We start from the raw sequence: 21444 nt of genomic DNA on the forward strand, positions 1-21444 counted from the left end.
GCTGATGCATGATCATATTGCACTTAGAAAAACAGTTCATGCTTATTAGACTCGGGATCATTTTTGACCTCCTGAAAACAAAGAGCTCATCACTGTAGCATATTTGTATCGGCAAGATCCAAGTGCTAAATTGTGTTCAACATGGAAAATAAAGCACTCTACAGTGGGTATTCATTACTTATGACCCCCTTTTTTTTTTTTTTAAATGTTTACTTACATAGGCTACATTTTGTTTGATCAACTGGACATTTTTTTTTAAATTACTATTTTAAAAGTACTTCAAGATTTTTGTGTCATATGATTTTCAAGACTTCATATCTGTCGTAGCAAAGCTGAATGATCAACAGTCTTCATTGTAATGTTATTCTTCTGATATAAAAATTGCTTCCCAAAAACAGTTATATGTCTATGAATGTTGTAAACTGGTGCTGCTTAAAGGTGCAGTAGGTGATCTGCCTAAATGCTGACTGGTTAGCATAATATCTTTCAAATACAATCCCTCCACTGTCGTCCAAAGCCACGGCTCATGAAATCGCACATTAAAGATGACAAAGATGTCATTCGCCAGTTAGAAAACTTAATAGTACTTTATAATACAATCCCCAACGACATTTATTATGTCTAGCGACTATTATATTTAACTACTATTATATCTAGCATATTTTCAGTTATGTAGTTAGCTAGCAAAAATGTCATCACTCTCTCATCAGTCTCACTCTCTCACGTGCTTTGTCCTAAAGCGACTACTGTTTGCTTAGTGGTTGGCCGGCGACGTGCAGGAATTACACTGATTACTAAGCCGTACTTACATGCTATTTCAGAGCGAATATTAAGAGTAGCACGGTAAACAATAAAGGGAGCGCATCACAGGTTGTCATTGTTCAAAAATAAACCAATGTCACCTCAGTAAAGCAGGCTAGGATTGAGCATTTGTTTTTAGCGCTGTTACTTGTGTCCGCGTGAGCATGCATCAGCGGATTTGTGTGAACAATTATGCTAATGTTCAAATCTACATTTGATGACAGTTTGGGCTACTTATCAGAATTATGGGAATTGTCTGCCAGACAATTTTTAATTGGATGAACATTTTTTAGTCTAATGCCTTACCCACAATATATAAATACATTGAGATAGTTTACTGTAATCATTACTATTGGAATGTGAAAAGACTTTTAACCAGCACAACAAAAAATGTCTCTGAAGACAATTGCCTACTGCAGCTTTAATATTTTTGTGGAACCAATGTTTACCTCTATATTCCTCATTAAATACAAAACTAAAAAGAACAGGATTCATTAGAAATCGAGATAAAAAGTATGCATCTTTAAAAAAAACAAATAAAATAAATCCAATTGACTGACCGCAAACTGTTGGCATGTTCTCTCACATCTGTAAAAACACACGTTTGAAAATAAAGTACACAGATTTTCCTAGTCGATCATCATTGGCAGGACAGCAGATGGCTCTGAACGCAGCTAAACCACCTGATGCATCAATAAACATCTCATGCAAATACTGATCAACATATTTACAAACTGTCAAGGGAATGTACTGTAAATAGTGCTCTCGTATTATATCCCACTTATTTTCGGAATGAATGCGAAGCAAGAAACATTTACAAGCAGAACTTCATGTTCTGGCCTAATGGTCATTCAGGGAATGTGCTCGGGGTACTCACCAAGTCATTTACCATTTTGAGTGGAATGCAAACAATTTAAAACATACATATTTTCATTCAGCACTTCAAGACAGCAAACAGTTTCCACAGCTTCCTTCTGAATGGATGCAACCAGAAGAGTACTTTTTATAACATGAATGTCTGATAATAGTCTATTTCTTCAAATGGAATAAAACGACCACCCCAGCCCAGATTCAGAGAACGCAACAATATCAATCCAAACAGCACTACGTCAAAATAAACCCATCGACCAGCTCATCACCAATCATCAAAGGAAACTGTTGAAGCAGAAAAGTTCTTGAAAAGTATCATTGATAACGGCAGTAACAACCTTTCTATAATGATTTTGTTTTTTTAGTGTGCATGTTAGGTGTTCTTTCAGCGGCGTTTATAACTGTCGAGAGCTGCTCTGGTCAGACTGCAGGAGCCTGACAATAGACGGGTCACTCTTGGCACCTTTGATGAATTCCTCCAGAGACAGTCTACCTATAGATGTAAAAGAGAAAAATAAAACAGTAAAAAGATTTTCAGTAATATTTCAGTGGAACAAATATTTGATATTTTAATCCTAAATAAAGCACAGTGGTTCATCTGTGTGTGAGCGGTTGTCATGGACACTGAGCAAAATGATTGTCTTAATTGGTACTTCTAGCATGTTTTTCAGATCTAATCATAATTACAACAAAACAATTTACTTTGGGAGCAACGTTACACAAGAGATTAAAAAAAACAAGTACATTTGGTTTATAAAAAGACTTCAACTGGAAGAAAAATGAAGAAAACTACACTCTCTTTGAAAGAAAGAAAGAAAGAAAGAAAGAAAGAAAGAATGAAAAATTTATTTAAATCTACCTCTAGCTGAACGTCGAGTCAAAAAGTGTTTCTGGATAAACTATTATAATATCTGCATCTGTGCAGTTCTTTATCAGTACATGCAGTTTACAAAACGTCATAGAGGAGCAATCAGTTTTCCATCTAATGTTTCACTGTGTTCACCTCATAACACCACAGCCTCCATTTTCATTTCACTTTCATCTCCTCCAATGTAAAAGAAGTCCTTACACAAATGAATGCATACTTTATAAAATGATCATGTCAGTATTTAAATTCATTTAAATTTTGAATATAAAACATTACTACGATGGCCGAGAGCTTAACACTGTGCAATTTAAGAAAACAAAAACAATTAAGAAAACGTGCAGCAAATCGTCAAAATGCAAACACATAAAAAAAAATAATAAATCGCTGCATTTTCTCACAACGCAAACAAATTAATGAAACGTGCTGCATTTTTTTTTACAACGCAAACAATTTATGAAAACGCACTGCATTTTCCCACAATGCGAATAAATTAATAAAATGTGCTGTATTTTCTCACAACGCAAACAATTTATGAAAAGGTGCTGTATTTTCCCACAATGCAAACATACTAATGAATCGTGCTGCATTTTCTCACAATGTAAACAGTTTATGAAAACGCACTTAATTTTCTCACAGCGCAAATAATTTATGAAAACCATTGTATTTTCCCCACAATGCAAACATAATAATGAACCGTACTGCATTTTCTCATGACGCAAACAATTTCTGAAAATGTGCTGCATTTTCTCACAACACAAACAATTTATGAAAACGCATTGCATTTTTCCACAGCGCAAACAATTTAATGAAACGCGGCTGCATTTTCTCACAACGCAAACAGTTTATGCAAACAAATAAAACCTGCTGTATTTTCTTACAACACAAACCACTGACAATACTGAGCTGCATTTTCCCACAACACAAAAAGAAAGGAACACAACAGAAATGTTTCAAGGAGACTTAAAAACGTGACGGACACCGCTGTGCCATGACTATTGCTCAGTGAAGTTGTAGGTAATCTTTGAAAGGTGAGTTTTTTGTTTGTTTATTTTAACATCCTGATTCCCTTGTCTTTTTTATTTTATTAGCCAAAATAATTATAACCAGAGCTTGACATTAACACCCGCCAACTCGCCAAATGCGGGTAGATTTCAGTGGTGGCGGGTAAGACAGACAGTCCCACTAGCCACTTTGGCTGGTTGAAAATAATTTTCCTGGATAATAATTCTTAAAAACAGGGTTCGACAACAAGGATGGTCCTAAATGCCTGCAAAGGCGATCTTAGAATTGAGAAGCTGCATGACTGACAAAAATAATTGTGTTCGCGTGAGCAATAGAATGCAGGTGAATACCGAATGAGAGGATAATCACTTACGCCGACAGCAGAGGTGATGCGTGCGACTGTTTAAAACACGTGCGCTCTCCCGTTTCCTTGCGTGAAGCAACTGTGTCTAGAAACACAACTGATTTGATCGGTTCTCTTTTGAATAGACTAGACAAAAAGTGATGAACATGCACGCACAGTCCTGCTGTTTTCAAAAGCTCCAGATTTGTCTTTTTTGTAAGCAGCACCGGTTGCTTTCGCTTTAACCATTCTTTGAACAGATTATTTATGGGTTTAACATTAGCCGTGTATGTGTGATCATTCTTTTATTATCACACGGTATGTTTTTTTTTACCTGCTTTCTTTTGCATTATTATGATTTAATTATAATATTTTACGGTAAAATTGCTTTAATGGGAGATTAACTCCCCATTTATGTGTAGTTAACTGGTGATCTGGGACCTTTAGCCAAGACAGATTACTGTGCATGTGTTTTGTTAAATAAAAAGTAACTATATTTTGCTTGTTTTTACACATTAAAAGTTTGTAGCTAAGAAATAATTAATTGTTTATGTATGGTGTGGTCAGAAACAAATTTGGTAAAACCTTTATTTTGAGCTCTGAAAATTCATGTAAAATAAAAACTAATTGTAATACTATGAAACCATGACCCACTTGCTCATGCTCACTGAACAAGCTCATACATGACACACTAAAAGTGAAATGAATGAAGAGGCATGTGGAGATAACGCAAACTCTAAATCAAGTCATTTTAGCATGTCAAAGTCATATTTATGTGTACAAAATATATTTTCCCAACAGTAAAACTGACTAGTGAAAATGGCGAGTGGCTAGTAATGCTGGAAAACTACTAGCCACAGTGGCTGGTGATCAAAAAAAAGTTAATGTCAAGCCCTAATCATAACCTAAACAACCGGGTCTGTCACATTTTAGGGTCTTCTTGAAATATTTCCACTGTGTTGTGAGTAAATGCAGCGCATTTCATAAAATGTTTGCGTTGTGAGAAAAATGCAGCTCGTTTTATTAACTGTTTGAGTTGTGTGAAAATGCAGCACGTTTTTTAAATATGTTTTTACGTTGTGACGATCTGCTGTTAAACTGATGAATATCTGTTCTCAATTTGCTGGCTTTTTTTTTTTGTAACTGCACTTGTTTCCTATAATTACAACACTTTAAGCCATCTAGGCCACCGTACTGATTACAGTATAACTACAGTACTGTACTGTCATTAAAGCCAGTGAGAGGCAGCACTGGGATTGGCAGAGATAGAATACATTCTGTAGAGTTACGTTTTTAAAATAAAACAAAGAAAATGTTCTTGAGCATAAAAAAAAAAGTTGTACTTGAGCACAGAAATGCAAACAGTAAGTTTTAGTTGACCTGTCTATGAAATACTATGGCAATACTATGACGAAAATAGTTTAGTTTTACCCTACATTAGACTTGTTTTTTATTTACATTTTATTATCATACCCTCTTTGGGGTATATTCTGGGGAATATTTTTTTTTTTTTTTTGGTGAACTATCCCTTTAAACAGAATGCATGGCTTTTTAAAGCTGTAGCTATATGTACTTTCCGTATCTAATGGAAAACAAGATGTATTTATTCTTATGTTACTTTTTTCAGTGCAGTTTCAGTTTCAACGCTTCAGCTTTACAATTCTATCTGGATCTTAAGCGTGAGTGGGAGACGGCTCTCAGGAGGCGTACCATCGTTGTCTGTGTCCATCTGTCGGAATATCTTATCTGTGCGTTTCTCAGGCGTTGACTCATCCTCCGGCATCTTCATCACAGATGACACCATTTTATAAATCGCCTGTGAAGATGAACGGAACTGTGTGTCAAAGCATATGGTTTCAGTTTTCAGTAGCAACATATTTGATTAGTCTGTCAGTTAAACACTACAACTGACAGTCAGAAGTTCCATAACCCAGCTGTCACTGCTTCAATCGACACTTCATATCATGCAGATGATCGTGACTTAAGATACATCAGATACATTTAATGTATCTCTCAGATATGGTTTTATAGCATGTCCTCTGCTGCAGGTGTAAATCTATGTTATTAACATGGAGAGTCAACAGAGCCTTTGAAGCAGTGAACAAAGCCTTTGTGTTTGGCCACTATTTGTAGGAAGACCATATGGCCTGTGGAACACTTGATTGAGGAGATCTGTTTATTCAGGAGGACTGGATCTCCAAACAGTAGACTGAGCCAATATTGATATGGGACAAGCTGCTCTGAAAACAATGACTCGGCGGAGCAATATGCAGAAACGCAAAGTGTGAAAAGCCTCACCTGTACAATCTCCAGCATTTCGGCTCGGCTGATGTATCCGTTGCCGTCCAGATCGTACATGCTGAAGGCCCAGCGCAGTTTCTGCTCCAGGCCTCCACGGGATGTCACGCTTAGGGCGATGATGAACTCCCGAAAGTCAATGGTGGCATCACTGTTGGTGTCGAAGGTGCGAAAGACGTGCTCTGCAAACTTGGAAGCATCACCGTAGGGGAAGAAATTGGCATAGATCTTCTTGAACTCCTCCACCGTCAGATGGCCGGACGGACAGTCCTTCAGAAAACCGCGGTACCACTCCTGCAGCTCGTGGTCTGTGAACTCTGTGTTCTCCCGCAGGTCATTCAGCACCTCGGGTCGCAACTTACTGTTCTGTTTACCCATGATGAAAGGCTCTATTGGACACTTCCCAGTTCCTTGATGCTTCCTGTCAGCACAAATAAAAAAAAAAGTAGGTACTAAGGTATTTAAGACTAAAGTGAGTTATCCACATGGAAGCAGGTTCCACACAATCGATTTGTGTTGGGGATTTAAGTTAATTTATTGGTTTTTATCAATTTAAGTGGATTGAGCATAAACACAATTAAGTTGTCTCACCAAAAAACTCAAGCCAGCAGGCTCACAATGTTATAAAAAGTTAATATTAAGTTAGATTTAATGTAGGTTGTGACATCAGGTGACCAAAATTTATTGTCTAGTCTAAGGACAACGTTATTTTAACCAATAACGACGTCAAATGATGTTGATATTTGGTTGATTTTAGGTTGCGTTGGAAAGGGACAGAAATCCAACCTCAAACTAACATCCTAAACCAACATCATATTAACGTCACATACTGATATTTATTCGTCAGGTATGGCAACCAAAATTTAACATCTGATAGACATCATAGTTCCATCCACACAACGTCAAGCTGTAACATCATTAGACGTTGATATTCAGTTGATTTTATGTTGGACCTTGACGTTGGGTTCTGAAGTCAACACGAGTTCTGGGAAGAATTGTGTTGTTTCAGCTCAATTTAAATAAGTAGTTAGAACAAACGTTTTCCAGTGATGGGTTGCAGCTGGAAGGGCATCTGCCGCGTAAAACAAACGCCGGATAAGTTGGCGGTTCAATCCGCTGTGGTGACCCCAGATTAATAAAGGAACTAAGCCAAAAAGAAATGAATGAATGAATGAACAAACAGCAAACATATTTCTTTTGAGTATACTAAACGTGGAATTGCAGAAAGGATAAAGAGTCGCAGAATCTATTTGTAAAAATGGATGAACTGTATCTGCCTTATTAACAAGCTTAAGACTAATTAATTTACAGCTATGGATAAATTACTAGGAATAACATATAGTAGTAAACAATCAAACTACTTGCACTACAAACAAGTGTTTATGACAATATATTCAAATTAAAATATTATGATAATAATTTTAAAAAAACTATTTACAACATCAATGACCATAACAAGCTGTTTTGTACAGCTAAAATTCAATGAAAGTGCATGAGATTGGAAGACTAGACAAGTGCAAATGGTTGTGCCCAGACCTACATAAAAAATGTAGACATTTTTTTAAAGCACAAAGATCAAATTAAAGGGAGATATTATTTGACATAATTCACTTTTTAAGGTCTTAAACAAACTGCTGGCAAAAACGACTACAATGAGCTTCACAAACCCTAAAATGTACACAAGCCCCGCTATAGATGTGACATTACATTCAATGTGCACTAGGTGGTTAGCCAAGCAGAACACATTGGGCCAGCTGACCAATCAGAGCACTTTGCATATTTCTGTAGGAGAGGCTTTGTACCAACCAGGAAGTCAACAGACAACTTTTAGGAGAATCTACCCAACAGTACATATTATTATTATTATTATTAAACAGTAAAATATACAGTACATAGGGTGTCAAGGTGGTGCAGCGGGTAGCACCTTCACCTCACAGCAAGAAGGTCGCTGGTTTAAGGCTGAGCTCAAGCTGGGTTGGTTAGCATTTCAATGTGGAGTTTGCATGTTCTCCCTGTGTTGGCATAGGATTCCTCCAGGGTGCTCCAGTTTCCCCGACAGTCCAAAGACATGCGCTATACTGTAGGTGAACTGGGTAAGCTAAAATGTCTGTAGTGAATGTGAGAGTGTATGGGTGTTTCCCAGTGTTGGGTTGTGACTAGAAGGGCATCTGCTGCGTAAAACATATAATGGATGAGTTGGAAGTTTATTCCACTGTGGCAACCCCTGATGAATAAAGGGACAAAGCCAAAGGAAAAATGAATAAAAATATACCTCTTAACATATCTGATCTATGTAAAGAATTTACTCAAATAATAATAATAATATGATATATGTGTATTTTGGTATAAAAATATATATTTAACAAAATCATTTAACTGCTGTTTGATATGAAAAGTAACAGATACGTAAATTTGAAATCCACAGTCAAGCAGCAAATCCATGCATCTGTTTTTAAACCAAAATAAGACGGACAATTTCAACACCAGCCACAATAAAGTGACTGATATTTCTCTGCCTGATGCAAGATTGGAAATAATGGAAAACGTGTTTCCCTTCATGACTGAGGGAGTTGATTCTGGTATCCATGGAAACCCTTTAATGCCTTATTAAGGCAAGAAGCTGCAGGTGCACAGGGTAAAAATAACTAACAGTTATCACCATCCTTCCCCAGTTGATTGGTTATATTAATAGTTGCATTTTTAGGTATTACAACTTTTCTGAAATGGTGTGTTTACGTATAAAAAGAATTCACTATTTCTAGCACACATTTTCAAGTTTCAAACGTCAGTTTCAAATTACTAGCTTCATTTTTTTGAAGTTAGATATAAAATTATAAATGGGATCAAGGGAAAGTTTTTATTGTGCCATAATTCAGAAAATTGGATATAGTAAGACAAGATTTTTTGGATATAGTAAGACAAATTATGTATGAACTGGAAAAAGCTGAATATAAAAAAAATTATGTATGGGTCATTGCGTAAGAAAAAACTCATTTTGAGAAAACATCTTTTGAAAATATGTATTGTAATTGAAATCTGCAGACACAGATAGATAAAGTCTGACAAAAGAAACACTTTAAAGTGTCATTTTGGTGTTTTCTTTACATTAGACTAAAAACACCTTATGAAATTTTGATGTTTTCTTAGACTAAAAAACACTTTATGAAAAGCCAAAATCTCTAAATTGACAAATGCACGTAAAATCATGAATTTGCCTGCAGTGTCTTGTTTTCTGAAACGGTATGCTTACATATAAATACTCACCATTTCTAACAAACATTTTCAAAATTCTAGTTTCAAAATTTTTGCTTCATCTATTAAAAAAGATAGATTTAAAGGTTTTTATAAATGGGATCTGAAGAACCTCTTTTCATTCATTTATTCATTCTTCAGCTTTGTCCCTTTATTAATCTGGGGTCACCACAGTGAAAAGAACCGCTAACTTATCCAACATATGTTTTAGGCAGCGGATGCCCTTCCAGCCGCAACCCAGCACACTGGGAAACACCCTTATACTCTCACATTCACACACATACACTACAAGTCTCTACACTACGGCTAATTTAGTTCATTCAATTCACTTATAGCGCATGTCTTTGGGGGAAACCGGAGCACCTGGAGGAAACCCACACGACACAGAGAGAACATGCAAACTCCACACAGAAATAGCAACTCGAACCAGCAACCTTCTTGCTATAAGGCAACAGTGCTACCCACTGAGCCATCATGCCGCCCGAGAATCTTTTTAATGAGACATAACTCAGAAAATACTGTGAACTTATAGAAAATAAGACTAATCATGTACGTTTGGAACATGTACATGTACGTCTAGAAAAATCTAAACGTAAAATGTTTGTAAGTGCTGCTGTAGTGGAAATATTTGGCTCATTGCAGGAGAAAAAGACTTATTATGAGAAAACTTCTTATAAAAACATGTATTGTCTGTACTTTATTTGTAAAGTCTGACAAAAGAGACACTTCAAAATGTCATTTTGATGTTTTCTTTACATTAGACTGAAAACACTTTATAAAAAGCCAAAAAGGCCAAAATCTCTAACCTGACAGATGTACAGTATGTAAAATTAGAATATTTGCCTGCAGTGTCTCGTTTTCTGAAACAGTACGTTTACATATAAAAATAATTCACTATTTCTAACAAACATTTTCAAAAGTCAGTGTCAAAATTCTAGCTTCATTTTTTAGTTAGATTTAGATTAAAAGGTTTTAATAAATGGGTCTAGAAAAACTTTTTATGGAGTCATAATTCAGAAAATACTGTGAACTTTCTTTGTAAAAAGAAATATATATAATAAGGCAAATTTCTGTTTGTATAAACATGTACGTCTGGAAAAATCTGAATATAAAAATGTTTGTAAGTGCTTCTGAAGTGGAGATTTATCATCTCATTACAGGAGAAAAAAGTCATTTTGAGAAAACGTCTTTTAAAAATTTGTATTGTAATTGAAATCTGCAAACACAAATTCATAAAGTCTGACAAAAGAAACACTTTAAAGTGTCGATTTTGTTGTTTTCTTTCCATTTGAAAAAAAAAATAATAATCACTTTACGAAAAGCCAAAAAGGGCAAAATCTCTAAATTGACAGGCGCATGTAAAATCAGCATTTCTGCTAGCAGTGTCTAGTCTTCTGGTGTGAATGTGAGTGGTTGGCAGTGGGGGAGGATGGGGGTACAGGAGGAGGGCAGAACTGTCACCACACCACCTTAGCAACAGTCAGGCTGGCGTGGGTTACTAGGGAGATGATGAAGAGATCTCTGTGTGTGTGTGTGTGTGTGTGTGTGTGTGTGTGTGTGTGTGTGTGTGTGTGTGTGTGTGTGTGTGTGTGTGTGTATGTCTTACTGTACATGAGGCTGTGCTCGAGGCATTAAGTGGGGGCAGAGTGTGAGCTACTGCTTCTTCTATTTAAACAAATCGTATAAAGAGCATATAAACGCTGAGGTGGCAGCCATGTGAAACTTAACGACAGCTTATATAAGCTATTTGGCCATATGTCCCTTCATGCTTTGCTTCAGATTTTCCATTCATATTCTTTCTGAATATAACTTGTTTACAGTGTACACCCATTTTTTTCTGAAGTGGGGTCATTAGAGCTGATTAAGGGACTAAGTAAAGGATTATCTGAGACACATACCTAGAAATTAACCTAATAAATAAATAAAAATATTACTTTGTTTTATTGCCAAGGATATACACTCACCGGCCACTTTATTAGGTACACCTGTCCAACTGCTTGTTAGCACAAATTTCTAATCAGCCAATCACATGGCAGCAACTTAATGCATTTAGGCATGTAGACATGATCAAGAGGACCTGATGCGGTTACCGAGAATCAGAATAGGGGAAAAAGGTGATTTAAGTGACTTTGAATGTGGCATGGTTGTTAGTGCCAAACTGGCTGGTCTGAGCATTTCAGCAACTGCTGATTTATTGGGATTTTCACGCACAGCCATCTCTAGGATTTACAGAGAATGGTCTGAAAAAAAGAGAAAAATATCTATCGAGCAGCAGTTCTGTAGCCACAAATACCTTGTTGATGCCAGAGAAGAATGGCCCGACTGGTTCGAGCTGATAAAAAGGCAACAGTAACTCAAATAACCACTTGTTACAACCGAGATATGCAGAAGAGCATCTGAATGCACAACATGTCCAACCTTGGGGCGGATGGGCCACAACAACAGAAGACCAGACTGGGTGCCACTCCTGTCAGCTAAGAACAGGGAACTGAGGCTACAATCTGAAACGGCTCTCTAAAATTGGACAACAGAAGTTTGGAAAAATGTTGCCTGGTCTGATGAGTCTCAATTTCTGCTGCAACATTTAGATGGTAGGGTCAGAATTTGGTATTAACAACATAAAAAAAGCATGGATCCATCCTGACTTGTCTCAACGGTTCAGGCTGGTGGTGAGGGTGTCATGGCGTGGGGGATATTTTCTTGGCAAACTTTAGGCCAATTGGTACCAATCGAGCATCATGTCAACTCCACAGCCTAACTGAGTATTGTTGCTGACCATGTTCATCCCTTTATGTCCACAGTGTACTCATCTTCTGATCGCTACTTCCAGCAGGATAATGCACCATGTAATAAAGCACAAATCATCTCAGACTGGTGTCTTGAACATGACAATGAGTTCACTGTACTCCACAGTCACCAGATCTCAACCCAATAGAGCACTTTAGGGATGTGGTGAAATAAGAGATTTGCATCATGGATCATCATCAACCAACAAATCTGCAGCAGCTATGTGATGTTCTCATGTCAATATGGACCAAAATCTCTGAGGTATATTTCCATTCCTTTACTCACAAAAAAATCTTCAATAAAGGAATTCAATAATGCAAAAGTAATGCTTTGAGTATTTTGTTATACTATTGGAAAAGCAGAAGCAAGAGCAATTGACTTCAGAAGAACTTCATTAATGCAACAATGTCATCAAACCATGCACAGAGAAACCGGAAATACAGTAAAAGCACTTTGTAGATCCTATAGAGCAGGGGTCACCAATCTCGTTCTGGGAGGTCCGGAGCCCTGCAGGGTTTAGCTTCAACTTGCCTAAACACACCTGCCTGGGTGTTTCAAGTTTAGTAAGACCTTGATTAGCTTGTTCAGGTGTGTTTGATTAGGGCTGGAGCTAAAATTTGCAGGACACTGGACCTACAGGAACATGTTTGGTGATCCCTGCTATAGAGTGTATTATAGCTGATCATGTCAAACATCTGAGAGATTGAAATTTTCACAAGAACAGTGAAAACAGTTAAACAAAGCCTTGTTCAACGCCTAAATTGTATATTGACTGATCAATAATTAGTAAATACAATTATTTTAATTTATTTTAAAAATAGAACACAATTACCTATTCGATGGTTATAATACATTACATTTTCTAGCATGTTTTTCAAAACGTTATGAAACCCACATGCATTTAAAAGTATAAAACAAGTAAGATTAAAGTCACCAAGCAACTATTAAAGCTGTGCAATTGTCTACTGCAGAAGGCCATTAAGAAGAAGTGCTTAATTCTCTCTGCAAAAACACATCTTCAAGCAGGCATATTTTTTTCCAGTGTAGTCAGATGCCCTACTTTAGCCCACAAGCTCTTGGTTTTCAAGACTGCTGGGTGGTAAGTGAGATCATAGCTCATTATAGATATAAATTGGTGTTCCTGTGACTAAAATATCTTCTGCCACCTCTCGCGTGCTGCATCCACTGAGCAACACTCTATAATGAACACTTATATTGACTATTAAGTAAAGAAACTCCTAGGTTAGACTGACCTAAGAACATTTCATTTCCAGAAAAAAACACAATGGGCTGGTGGAGCTGCTATTTAGTGAATCCTTTAAGTGACATTTATATTAAACTAAACCCAATTTAAGCAGTGACATTTGTATTCAATTTAACTAAAACTACACAAAGGGCCTCATGAGTAAAGTGTATTAATGCTCAGATTAGATCTCATCAATGTTCATATTGATAAAAAAAAAAAAAACATTTTAAAAGCATGGAAAAATACTTACTGCCACATCATGGTCTGAGCAGGGGCACACATTATTCTTGTGGCAAAATCTAAATACTATTTAAACATCTAATAAAAGCGGTGTATGTGCACTAAATTCATCATAAACAACAAAGATTGAGTATGGGAGATTAATTGTGCAGTGTAATCAAATTTAGCGAGACTTTTAATACCTTTAAATAACTTTAAGACCTTTAAGAACTTTAAAACCCTTAAATGTTGACAGTGCTTTACTTGCATTCTGTAGCTACACGGTTTATTCCATGTTGTTGTTTTTGTGTTATTTTACAAGAGAATTTGTGACATCTTGATCTAATGCCATAGAATCCACAATAAATAAATACAAATAACTCCAAAATAAGCAAACATTTGGTGCTTCTGTGAAAATGAATTGAGACATCAGACCTAAACTTTGTTTTTGTTATTTACATCATTTACATTCATGCAAAATATAGTTCTGTGTCGGTATATTAATTGAGCATTTGTGCAGCATTAGTAAACTGTAAACATACCTGCAATTTTCCAGAAAGATCTATATGTGTGAACGAGCCCTTTTTGAAAATACTGGTAAATTCATTCCGGATGTTCTGAAAAGAGAAGTTGTAACATTACTGGCAACATTGCAAGTAATTTGCCGGAATGCAGCTCTGTGTGAATGCAGAAGGAAAATTGCCGAAAATTCATGTGAGACCTCTACTCCAGCCAATCAGAACATTCACATCCACGCTGTTTATACCTTTAAATATTTTTCCAGACGCATTTACAGTAGCTGCTAGATGTTAGTCAGATAATGTTTCTATGTTCCTTCCTAGTGCCAAATGTGTAAAAGAAGAATTGATAAAATGCTTATTATAAACCACTTTTGTTTACCTTCAAGCTTCGCTTCAGTTGCTTGACGCTAGCAAACACACATATTATGTACATCTCGACATGTGACAGTGTTCCTCCATATGTTTTCATCAAAGATGTTCACAATACTTATCCATCCACAGTATTTGTAATGTAGTCAAATGTGTAATCATTTAGCAGCGGTTTGCGCTTCTACCTTTGGATGTCTCTGGGACAAAAGTAGCTGTAGGAACCCAAAAGCTTTAAATAAAAGTGAAGCCATCAACAAAAGCCTGACCCCTTCTATGTTTACAAATACAAGCGCAGCTGTTTAGAGGCCATTTCTGGTTAATGAGGTCATAATTTACCTTTTTTTTTTCTAAATGGATGTGTGAACGGTCTTTTTCGCAAAAATTTTGGTGTTGTGCCAAGAATTGTACACCTGTCTCAAAATGCACCCCCTCATAGACTTTCATCAACATTCGGTCTACAACAAAAATCAAAGGCCATTATTAAATGAAACAAAATGATTATTATTTATTTACTTATTTATTTAACATTATTTATTTTAAAACGCACAAGGTTTACAAATAAATTTAAAATAAAAATTATGACTACAGTTAGGCTTTTTGGTAGGTTTTAAACAGACATTTAGGCTACATTAAGCACATAAAATTGTTGTTGGTGTTTTAAAGTAAACCACACATCAAACAATTTACTTAATCTCATCGGTTATGTATTTAAAGTCAATCTATTTATTTATTTACTTATTTATATATCTTAAGGGAAGGGTTTCATTCATGAAACTCACCTCAGTCCATCTCACTGAACTCGTCTTAACTCTATTAAATATATATATATATAAATATATATAAATATATATATATATATATATATATATATATATATATATATATATATATATATATATATATATATATATATATATATATATATATATATATATATAATAGAGTTAAGACGAGTTCAGTGAGCATTTTACGCCAGGGGTGAGCCTCCTGGCACAACACTGGAACTTCCTTGCCTGTGTGAACAGTGCTTTTTTAAATTTACCGGTGAAGTTGTTCAGTAATTTTTCAGATATTTACCGGTATTACTGTGCGAAAGGGGGCTAAAGAAATGGCAAATCACATGCAGGCTATTGTTAGACCAGTGACCAAAATAGTTTAATATTTAATTCATTAATGATATGAAACATACAATTTTTCTTTCTGTAATGTTTTCTTAATATAACATTTTTTATTTGTCAAAGCAAGTGATTTAAAAAGTAGGATGGCTCACTTTATAAGTAGTTTTTCTTTGTGCTTGCCATTTTTAAGCATTGAAATGAGGATATTGGCGTGTGCTCTTTTATGTGGTAATAGAATCATAATAAAATTCATTATGGGGCGTTTACAATGTGCAGATTTAACAGCTGTCAGCTTCTCACAACTTCAAGATCATTTGCTATTTATAATTTTCACATCTGGAAGAGTAGCGTACTCACAGGTTTCTATGAGCATCTTCATTTCCTCTGAATCGCAATTTTGTGAATGAACTGTCCTTCATTCATTCATTCATTTTCTTTTCGACTTAGACCCTTTATTAATCCGGGGTCGCCACAGAGGAATAACCCCAAACTTATTCAGCACGTTTTAATGCAGCGGATGCCCTTCCAGCCACAACCCATCTCTGGGAAAAATCCAAACACATTCATACACTATGGACAATTAAACTTTGCTCCCAACCGAGGCTCGTACCAGTGACCTTCTTGCTGTGATGAGACAGCACTACCTACTGTGCCACTGCATGAACTTTAGATTTAGAAAATATTTTATAAATGAAGCCCCAGCATTCTACACAACTCTGCCTCCTGCCTGATATGCTGTAATGTATTGTTATGAAATAATATTTTATTGTTAGGGAATATTATGACTTTTAATTAAGTTTTTTTTTCATATGTTAAAAAGATAAATCACCCAAATCTGAAAATTCTGATACTCACCCTTTACACTTGCCAAACCGGTTTGACTTTCTTTCTTACATAAAGCATAACATAAAAGAAGATATATTGAATGTTAAAGGTTTCCAGCTTTCTTCAGTGTTCTTCAAACACTTCTTTAGTGTTCAACAGAGTAAATAAACTTATAAAGCCATGGAATCACTTAAGGGTGAGCAAATAATAAGTAAATGTATTTTTTTTGGGTGAACTATTCCTTTAAGCTGCTTTGACACAATCTGTATTGTAACAGTGCTATGAAAATAAAAATGACTTGACCTTGAATGTCTATTTATATATTTAAGCTAAAACTAAATTTACTTTCTTTACAAAGTACTAGTTTATCATTTCATCGAACGGAAGTAGCCTACATTCTGACTTGATTGCACCTCATCAGAAAATGTTCTCCTCAGTTTTCTCAGTTGGTCAGGGCCATCATCAGACTAGCTCCTCCTTTGGCTGTAATCACATGGGTGAAGCTTACTGGCCTGGCAGCACGCAGGCATACAGACATAAACATGGGCGTGACGATCTGTTCCCTCCCTCTTTCCCTCCGACACTCACCAAGCCACAAGAAACCCAGAACTTTCCATTCTAAAGGAAAAAATAAGCTTGTGCTGCTGTCAAATGGAAAAAAGAATATGAAAAAAGCAGGGTCCCCACAGGCCCTGATCCAGCAGAAATAACAACATCACAGGGGGCACAGACTCCAGACTCAAGCCCACATATTCATTCTGTGTGCAAGAGGAACCAAATGAAAGACTTGATGAGGGGAGTGAGAAGTCGAGAGCAGTCCTAATTTTCACAAATGCTTGAAAAAAGCTCTTTGCAAAAGATTGAATCAGAACAGAGAAGTGTGAGACACGCATGTCCTCGGATGGAGAGCAGATGGTGTATTACTGTATGCTCCAGTAGCTCATGATTCACAAGCATCTTCTGCCACTCAAACCACAAAGCATAATGCTTTACAGGTGTGACTTTCTGTAAGCCATACCACTGACACTCACACACCCTGAAGGAAACTGGGAAAACCATATAGATTCCTATGTCAACAGTGCAAAGAAGGACCTCGAGTTTCTTAAAGCGACAGTTCATGCAAATATTTTAGTCCTCACATCAACCAAACATTTATTCTAACCTTGTGAAAAAATCTAAGAATTTACAGTCTTTTCATACAATTACAAAGAACAGGAACTGGAGCCTTCATGAAACATACATTTAGTTTATAAGTTTTCATTAAAATATCTATAAGTTCTATTAAAATTCATGTGATGAACAGACTGAAATGTAAATGTTATCAAAACTGTAAAGCCCAACAGTCAACTTTAACTCACAATTTACTGAAAATTAATTCCACTCATTTGAAAAGAGTTTTGAACTCAGTGTTGTTAAGTTAATTAAATACCTTATTACTTCAACTCAAATGGAGTAAGTTCACAGTACTCATATAGATTAGTTTTTAAACTCAAATGGTTTGTAGCAGTCGTTTCCTCAAACGGTTTGAGTTGACTTAACTTAATGGGTTTTACAGTACTCAGTTGGTTTGAGTTCTTTTCATTTATTGGGTTTTACTGTGCTCAAATTGCTTCGTTTACTAAAATGGATTAAGTTCATAGTTCTCATTAGGATTAGTTTTTAAACATAAATGTTTTGTTGCAATCGGTTTCCTCAAACGGTTTGTGTTATCTTAACTTTTTGGGTCTTACAGTGAAAAAAAGGTTCTTGGTAGGGCTGCACATTATATGGTTTCAGCATTGATATCGCAATGTACAAGTCCACAATAGTCACATCACAGAGATCTGCAACATAGTTAGGATTATTAAAGAGACAATTAACAACAAAGTGGAATCATTTCAAATTTATTTGCATGTGTTTTTCGGGGCATGTGACAAAATGAAGCCAGTTGAGTACAATAAATTAAACGTTTGTAGCTTAAAGTGTGTACACTTTAAGCTACAAACATTTAATTTATTGTTTTTGTAAACTGAATAAACTCATTCACTCAAATTTCAAACTCCAAAGAGCTACAATATTTGATCACATCCAAAGCATGTAATTTCAAATAGTGTTAACACATGGACCAGTCAGTTTAGTTGAACTTGAGAACTGGATCAGACCGATTACTTCTTATTGGTTTTGTTATCCAGGTAAATTAATTCACTGAAAAGATCCAATTGAACATTTATTATTTTTTGCTATTTAAACATTGTGATTTTGCTCATGAACTATCAAGCATATGGAAAGTATGATGTCATCACTTACGGGGAATTTGAACTTTTTGTCACTAAAAGTTACTGCAAGACTTCAGGAAACGCATTAGTCATATGGCCCAGTTTTATAGTGCATCTGTGTCCTTTTTAAAGGAATCTCCAGTCACCTTTTTTTGTGAGTGCATGGAAAGACATCATTGGAACTTTCTTCGGTACAAGTTTTCCATGAAGGAAGTATAGTTACACAGGTTTAAAAGAGAGAAACCTAAAAGATAAAAGCAGTTTTATTTCTGAATAAATTATGCCTTGGCTTTAAGGGTGAAAATAGGGTTAGAAATGTCAATCAGTGCATTGGAATAAAGTTCAGCCAACCTTCTGAGTGTTTTAATGTTATTTCATTTACTAAATCTATCCATTCAGAAGAGTACATTTGCATTCGTTAGATTAACATATCCTCTCTGTTTATCCTAAATGCCAGTTTCTATTAGACTGATTCACTACACTGTCCTCTCCCCGAATGTTTAACCCTTGTCCATTCTTTTCCTACTATGCATGTGTCTAAAGGGAATATTCTGTCACAATAAGACAAAGCTCTTGCGTTGCATCTAATGACTAAACATTCCTCTATGATTTCCACACAAGCCCCAGTTTCCACTTTCACCAGTAGCCTTGGTTGCACAAACTTGTCTTTGTTTCCCTCCATCCTCTTATTACAGTATCCCCATTACTGCCACTCTAGCAAATGGGAATGTTACGACTCTCCACCAGATTTTACACACTCGTTCAACATGTATTTTTCACAGACCAGTGTGAAAGGATGCACTATTGCCCTTAATTACTTTCCAAAAAATGTCACTTCATTATAGCAAATTCAAATCAAACACTGATATGTACCCTGATTAAATATCTAAAAAAAACATTACCTGGAAAGTGTGGGATGCATTACACATCAATGCAATTCTGCATGCAGTTCTACAGATTCATCTATGACCCACCATGCATTAAACATCAGCTCAATTAATTGTGTGTGTGTGCGTGTTGGTGTGAGGCTCATTAAGCCTTGTATTCCCCAATGCGACCTAACTAAAATGCACCCTGACAGGTGTCAAAAGATCAGTAGAACAGAAAAACCTAGTTTCTTTGCTGCTTCGGCGGACCGTAAAATTACAGGAAAACAAACAATCCGCTTGTACCCTCGTCTGAGAATTCAGGGTATTTTTCCCTGAAATAGCTTGTAGCTAAATGTAATGATGTCAAGAGGTCGTCCAAAGCACTTCACATTGTCATGAGCTAGACATGAATTTCCCAGAAACTGTTTTGCACATTCTTCTGGTATTTACAAGAAATAAAGATGGAAATGCAGAGTTACTTTTTTTTTTTTTTGATGCTGATGGCAGGCTGGAACTGAGATGATGATTGCAAGACATCATGGAGAGACTTGATTGGAAAAGTGAGGAATCGACCTCGTACTCCAGCCGTGAAGATCATGCTGTGACCCACAAGGGGATCTTAACGCAGGGGAAATTAGGAATACCAATGGCAAGTGAATTGCAAGAATAACCTATTGTTATTATTACATATAGTGATTGGTACCAGGATTGCAATTATTACAAAATAATCACAAACAATGTAACTATAATTTTATACCAAGTACATTTAGTAAATTGTTTGCTATTCATAATGTGCACATATATTATATTTACATAAAACTTTATTTTGAGTCTGGATATATGAGGAATCAAGTGATATATGGAATAATAATAAAGCCACAAAGTATCAAAATGTCATTTTCTGGGTATTAAAAACAGCTCGTGACAACATGGATGGATTTAAATGGTGATCTGTACATTAACTTAAATTTTTTTTCTATAAAATACTAATTTTCCAACACTACTTTTCCAAAAGCATAACATTCAGAGGTATACCCTTGTAAAAACCATATAATATAGGTAAATGAGGCATCAAACATGCATACAGACTTAGTGGTTTGGTGTTGTGTATTAATTCTTATGGACTATGATGCAAAAGATGGGTCACAAAAACGGCATATGTTTTACCAGTCGAAAGATAATTAGAGGCTCAATAGAAACTTAAACTTACCCTAAAGAAAAATAGAGAGCTGCTTTACACTTCAATTTGTCGACTGTAGCCTTGCTTCGTCGTGTCTTGAAGGAGTGTCCTCACAAAACTTTCAGCATTTTCGCTGTGTGAAAAAACTAACAGAAGCTTCTATAAACAAACAAAAGTGCTAATACGCTATGCGTAGACGTACAGCTCGATTTTGTAGTCTTAAAGTTGGAATGCTGTTTTAATAAAAAGGAGTGGAAAAGTTATAAATTGAAGAAATAATATTCCACGGACTCCATAACATCTCAAAGGCGCACTTGAAACCTCATCATCATTGAGCGAGAGACCTGACACCACACACACAGCACTGCTCCGCTGTCAATGGACGAGTCCAACAACAAACTGTAGGGGGACTCGTGTAAAGGATAACGCGTTGTCAGATTTTAGGTTTGAGAACATTCAGATTATGCGGTTAGCTTTGGTGTTATAGCTCTGATTGCGACAGGCACGAATGCAGCAGATGGGCAAATTAAACATCTCCGAAAACTCACTATGATTTAGTGAGAGGAAAACACCTAACATACTACTTGGAAGAGTCCTTACACTCCAAAGTAGAGCAGATTG

At 36.0% G+C, this 21444-nt stretch overlaps 1 protein-coding gene across 3 annotated transcripts; it reads right to left on the reverse strand.

Annotated features, from left to right (window-relative positions):
• Positions 1 to 1192: 1192 nt before the first annotated feature.
• On the reverse strand, positions 1193 to 21165 carry hpcal1 (hippocalcin-like 1). Of its 3 annotated transcripts, XM_087296491.1 has the most exons (5): positions 20854 to 21165; positions 14229 to 14303; positions 6183 to 6603; positions 5595 to 5700; positions 1193 to 2164 (listed from the first exon to the last, which is right to left on the reverse strand). In XM_087296491.1, the coding sequence occupies exons 3-5, from the start codon at positions 6558 to 6560 to the stop codon at positions 2067 to 2069; spliced, it is 582 nt and encodes a 193-aa protein (XP_087152617.1). In that variant the 5' UTR covers positions 6561 to 6603; positions 14229 to 14303; positions 20854 to 21165; the 3' UTR covers positions 1193 to 2066.
• Positions 21166 to 21444: the final 279 nt, after the last annotated feature.

Source organism: Danio rerio, chromosome 20, assembly GCF_052040795.2.
Source record: "Danio rerio strain M-AB ecotype USA chromosome 20, GRCz13ab, whole genome shotgun sequence".
NCBI classification, from domain to species: domain Eukaryota; kingdom Metazoa; phylum Chordata; class Actinopteri; order Cypriniformes; family Danionidae; genus Danio; species Danio rerio.

Bases quoted from the DNA above. Each gene is read 5' to 3' on its own strand.
- hpcal1 (XM_087296490.1), bottom strand. From the start codon at position 6,560: ATGGGTAAACAGAACAGTAAGTTGCGACCCGAGGTGCTGAATGACCTG. The intron at 5,701-6,182 runs GTGAGGCTTTTC...TCATCTTCACAG, and splicing joins AAATGCTGGAGATTGTACAG to GCGATTTATAAAATGGTGTC. The intron at 2,165-5,594 runs GTACGCCTCCTG...TTACATCTATAG, and splicing joins GATGGACACAGACAACGATG to GTAGACTGTCTCTGGAGGAA.